At 38.7% G+C, this 6,000-nt stretch overlaps 1 protein-coding gene across 2 annotated transcripts in view; it reads right to left on the bottom strand.

Annotated features, from left to right (window-relative positions):
* The window catches only part of LOC111153225 (uveal autoantigen with coiled-coil domains and ankyrin repeats), a 103,254-nt gene that overhangs the window by 47,404 nt on the left and 49,850 nt on the right, over positions 1 to 6,000 (bottom strand). For both annotated transcript variants that reach the window (XM_022512117.1, XM_022512118.1), the window contains exon 3: positions 2,576 to 2,664. In XM_022512117.1, the coding sequence (XP_022367825.1) occupies positions 2,576 to 2,664 (89 nt within the window). The remainder of the gene's footprint in view (positions 1 to 2,575; positions 2,665 to 6,000) is intronic.

Raw genomic sequence — 6,000 nt, forward strand, 5'->3', positions numbered from 1 at the left:
AAGTTGCAGACAACATTCTACCTCCAAACATGATTTCTCCTAATTGCATTTCTTCACGCATACATCTCATTGGATAGTGAAAGATAAAAGGGTTTCACCAGGCCATTCCATCTTTCAATGTTTCATGCTCTTAACTTTCCTCTCACTTCACAAACCTCTCAAAAAATGATCTGACTTCACTGACAGACCCTTTTGCTAGAAGAGAAGTCATTTGTATTCTGTTCATCCTAGGTGAAGGAGTACACTGACTTCAACTTCCAACCTTCACTAGGTTTTATATGAGTTTAGATAAGTGGATTAAGTTTTCTTGGATCTGATCACTTCTGTGTACTGACCAACCAGGTTATAGAACAAATAGCAGTGAGTCCAGGCCTTTTTAACCAAGTACAGGAACAACACATTCATCCATACCTAAACATTCTCTAGTTACAAATAAGTCAGATGTAATGATTTCATATTTCAATTTGCTACTGACTGTGAAAAAGTGACAAAGAAAACTATCATTTACACGCAAAGTAAGAGAGAGTATGGAGTAGGATGGTAGGGACAGTCCCTGGTGTTCAACACAATGGGTCACATAAAAACGTCCGGTGGGGTATTTCCTTAGCCAAACCCAAATCCAGCCACTTGAGATGATGCAGTAAAAAAACGAATATCAAATCTAAAGCACAACACTATGAATTACACCCAAGGTGCCTATGTGGTAAGACCTGAGTCATAAATACCTCAAAACCAAAACCACGCTTACTTGAAATATGATTATTTTCAATATACTTTCGTACTGCTAGCAAATGAAGGAGTTAAGATAAAATACATAAATTTTTTTATCAAATTATTATTGAATATTCACATCTGGATTATAATAGACAATATTACAGCAAATAAGACAAGGTCCTTGTCCTCAGGAAAGGACAACACTAAAGACAAAAACAGTAAAACAAGGCAAATACAAATATAACTAAACAACAGCTAAAACAGAAGACAAAGACTTTAGGCACAGTATGTCAGGCTGCAGCATACAAAATGATGTCTGCTGCGCCTGGGAAAGCATTTAAGCTTGATTTGCACTGAAGGAGGGAGGGCAAAAGTCACTAGGCAAAAATATCCAGAGCAGAAAAAATACAGACAAAAAATAAGATAGATACTTGTTTAAATTAGAATCAGAACAACAAATAAATAAACTCTAGAGGTATATGGTTAGTCCAAAATTTCTATAAATATTCCTCTACATCAATGGAATGCTTTCGTAAGTAATTTACTTTTTTTTTTCCTTTTAAGATTTTATTTATTTGTCAGAGAGAGAGCCCACAAGCAGGGGAAGCAGCAGGCAGAGGGAGAAGCAGGCTCCTTGCTGAGCAAGGAGCAGGATGTGGGACTTGATCCCAAGACTCTGGAATCATGACCTGAGCTGAGGGCAGATGCTTAACCAACTGAGCCACCCAGTCCTCCCAGTAATTAACATATTCTTTTGTTCCTCCTTCAAAGGTGGCAGATAGAGTTTGGTCTTCAATACAAAATTTGATAGACCTTTAGGTAAAGATTCTCCTCATTGAAATCTCTCTTTTCCTCTGCCTCCCTTCCATTTCTAAACACAGTGCTGGTTTTATTGTAATGTGTTCATTATTTGTCTCTATATGGAATCACAGGATAAAACATTAAAGTTGTTAAGGAAATTCTGGCCCTAAGTCACTGCCTATATTTGACTGAATAACAAAGCAGAACTGCAGAGGAAGAAGCTGTCAAGAGAATTGAGAATGGTTATCCTAAGAAAACCAGCACACAAACTGAAGAGGTCTGTCTTGTGCTGTGCAGACAAACTTACGCTGTAAGATTTTAAAAGCCAGACATGGTACAACTAAGTTTAAGCAGAAGGCATAGTAAGAAAGAGACTTAAAACTGCCTACAAGAAATAATTTTTTTTACAAATAGAGCTAACCAAACACAGAACAGATCTCCTTGTAAAAAGCATGCCGGGTAAGGACACAGACTCCAACCGCCGTGCATCTACTGAAGGACCCCGGGCCAGTTACTAAATGGTTGGCTCAGGGCCTCGCAGCCTCACTGCGATGCTATGAGAAGACAGGGAGTTAGTGCATGTAAAGTGCGCGGCAGAGTGCCATGTGCCATGTCAGCTCTTCTTGCTATGATCATTCTTGGTCGTGCTGTCGCTGTTGCAAAGCAATTAGGTTCCCATCATGAGAAATGTCCAACCAAACACGAACGACCTCATGACAGCAAGGAATCATAGAGTCAAGAGTATATGAGTACAAACTAAATGGCCCCTAAAGGCTCTTCGAACTCTTGAGACTTTAGGATCCTATAATATTATGAAGACCAGCACTGGACCTCAGGTCTCCAAATGCTTATCAGATCAGCAATCCTGTCTCAATTCCCTGTGCTTTACCTCTCTGAGACCAACAATGATACCTCAAAAGTGAACTTTTTCTAAACCATTTAAAAAAACAGAAAATTGAGAGTGTCTCTCTCTAAATCACAGTTCGGTCTGAAGAACGCTGGCAGTGGACAAGGCTTGTCCTCCCTTTCTGTTTTATAACCGACTATGGCGGCAACCGACCTGCAGTGTCGCTGGTGGCGATGTCAACTCCATGCATAAGGACGGCATTCAAACATTCAAGATTCCCCTTGGAGGCCACAACATGGAAGCTGAACGAAAAGAAAATATATGTTATGCCACAGAAACTATGAAATATCGACTTAAATGTTACAGAATGTCACCTTTTATTCAACACACACACACACACACACACACACACACTTTAAAGTCTACATAAAATATCTATGTATTTTCTACTAGAAAAAAGAAACCTATCCCTTATTGCTGAAAAATTAATTTTAACCCAAATTTACATAAGGAGTCAATACTCTCCAGAAATACCTCCTTAGAACCAATGGAATGTTCCAATGTTCAACAGTCATAATAAAAAAAAATTTATACAATAATACCACTAACTCTATAGCTTATTAATACTCAGTAGTGCAGGCACCAGTGCTGGAATGCATTGAATGCACTGAAAAACTTCTACCAGATCATTTTGCTTCGTTTCAAGTATACCGAAACTGCCAAAACAAATAAAGTTATAGCAGAACGCTAAGGCCAAACACAGATCAAACACTTATCCCTTCTCTTTAGAATTACCAAATTAGAACTCACATGGAAAAGCCTTCAAAACAACAAACTAAGCTACACTTGGAAAGCCGTGGAGGAGCTGGTGTCCTCTTCCCCCAAAGTAGCCACAACTGCCACCTAATTCTTTCCCTTTGTTCACAGACCTGTATGAGCGGGTGAAGTTTTGCACACACAGCCATGACAAACTTCCTAATAAAGCAAGGAAAGCCTGCTTAAAAAACTGACTTTAAGCCATCAGGTATTCGAGATACAAGAGAAAATATCCCACTGTTTCTTTGATCATTTAATATTTTATTAATCAACAAACATTTACAGAAATATTTTGTGTGCCCTAAGAATGGACAGTGACCGACTGACTATACTCCACCAAATCCAAACTGTTAAGTAAGGACAGGAGGGTTTGCCAACAAAGGATGCTGACCACAGGTCAAAATACAACTGACCCGTAACCAAGTACAATGACCACTATGAAGATGCCAGGAGATAAAGGATATACAAGTGCTCGGCAAGGGGCCTAGATATAGACAAACTCCGTATCACACTCTCAGGAGGGGTCTTCCCTAACCATCCTGTTTAAAATTTTTACATTTCCCCATTCCCTGAAACCATAGTATTCCAACTTTTCCAATCCCTGCCTTTATTATTCTATACAGAAACACATATTTTCAAAATTATATATAAATTCAAGATTTATTTTCTTTATAGTCTTTATAAGTGTACCAGTCTCTTCCCACTCAACTATACACTCAGTCAAAGTAGGGATTTTTGTCTGTTTTGCTTCCTACTATATTCCCAGACCAATTTACGTACCAGACAGATGATGGGCCCTCAAATATTTGAATATCTGAATGCTTAGAGACAAAATCTGGAGCTAGGTTGCAAATTCATTTCCAGATATTACAACACTTGGCCATGTATCTCTACTCGTATTAGGACGGATGTAAATGCAAACTAGAGCCAAGCGCTACTAAGTAAAATAAAGGAGGTTTGTGTATAGGTTGAATTAGAGAGACAGAGATGCTTCTAATAAAAGGAATATAATGTTCATAGGAACCAAGAAAGTTCTTCTTAGAGTGGAATTAAATTGCTGTAAGGCTAAGGGTATTGATCTCTGTGACACCAAAGTATAGAATTACACTTATTATACTATGCCATGCACTGTTAGAACCTTCTGAGAAACGGTAATGTTCTTCAAGCAAAGGTTTCACAATCTTGGAAGGAACATTTTTTGTTTGCTTGTTTCCCTTTCTTAGCTCCAAAAATTTGGAAGACATTTTTCTTCAAAATAAATCAACATTATGCTGATGTTGTCCTAAAGGGCAGAAATCACAACACATCTACAATACATTATTAATGCGGATGTGATATAAATAGCAGACTTCAGAAGGAAGATGTATCGATCACTACAGTGTATGCAAAGAGCTGTAAAGGAAATCTGAAAAACTACTTTACAGAAATACTCTTTTTTAATTTAAAAAGTCAACTTTGTCTTTTTTTAAACTAGACGCATGTTACTGCTTCCATAATACGAATTCCAGGTAATGTGGACGATCTCTGACAACAATGAGAAGAGCCACGTAAACTGTAAGACATATGCTGGAAGGCATCAGTGAGCTAAGACAGTGAAAAACCACTAGGCCAGGACACGGGGAGGGACAGAGGCCCTGAGAGGTAAGCTTGGTATCTGAAGCCATTTTTTGCTGAGGAACATTTGCTGATTCCAGAGAAAACAGCTGGGATGCCAAATAGCACTTCTGACAGCTTGAGGGGACGGCGAGACAGGAACTGGTATCCGGCTTTCCAAGTGGCAGTGGGGATTCCTGGTGAATCTGCCCTGTTTTGCTTTGGCAATGGGCTAGTCCCCAGGAGAGAGGTGAACAGGAAGAAAACAAATCCTTGCAGTGACTCTGGCTAGGCTTCAAATATTTCATTTTTGAAACTGGATCGAGGTCAAGAAGCACATATTACTTCTGTCTTAAATTTCAGAACTAAAACAAACCAAAAGTCATTTGAAATAAAAGAAAGTGTGTTTGTAACATGTCCCATACTTGACTAAATACAAAATGCTCTAATTAAGGAAGAATACAGTCTGTGTGTGAGTAGCAAAAGGAAAATATCTTAACCCATGAATCCTAAAAGAATTAAAATTTCCTACAGTGAAAACCTCAGAGACTAATACTACTCATACGTCTTACAAACTGAAGTTCACAGTTCATCAAATTATACCAGATTTTTATAACTCTGACCATTAATACAAATAATTTCACTCAAAACTGAATCTCAGATTGAAAAAAATATGAACAGCAACTCAAGCAACCGTTCACTCAAAACATTCAAAGTATGGTTGGGCGGAACTGAAGAAATAAGGTTTCACTGACGATTTTCATCCCAAAGATTTCCTTCATCTTCTAACATCTTGACGTTTGGTAAAAAAAGAAACACAAAAAATAAAGTCACTTTTAGATATTAAATTTTTACTGCTTATACTGTGAGCCCTACAGAAATAGCTCAAAGTTTAGCAAAAACAGGAGGACTCAAGCAATGTTTCTGTGGCTATCAAATCGCCTACTTGAGGGACGCCTGGGTGGCTCAGTGGGTTAAAGCCTCTGCCTTCGGCTCAGGTCATGATCCCGGGGTCCTGGGATCGAGCCCCGCATCGGGCTCTCTGCTCGGCAGGGAGCCTGCTTCCTCCTCTCTCTGCCTGTCTCTCTGCCTGCTTGTGATCTCTGTCAAATAAATAAATAAAATCTTAAAAAAAAAAAAATCGCCTACTTGATAAAATTGAAACAGTATTAAAAAATTCGAACTTTTTGGGGTGCCTGGGTGGCTCAGTGGGTTAAGCCTCTGCCTTC

The sequence above is a fragment of the Enhydra lutris genome, unplaced genomic scaffold, assembly GCF_002288905.1.
Source record: "Enhydra lutris kenyoni isolate GAN:26980312 unplaced genomic scaffold, ASM228890v2 scaffoldscaffold31, whole genome shotgun sequence".
Classification (NCBI taxonomy): Eukaryota; Metazoa; Chordata; class Mammalia; order Carnivora; family Mustelidae; genus Enhydra; species Enhydra lutris.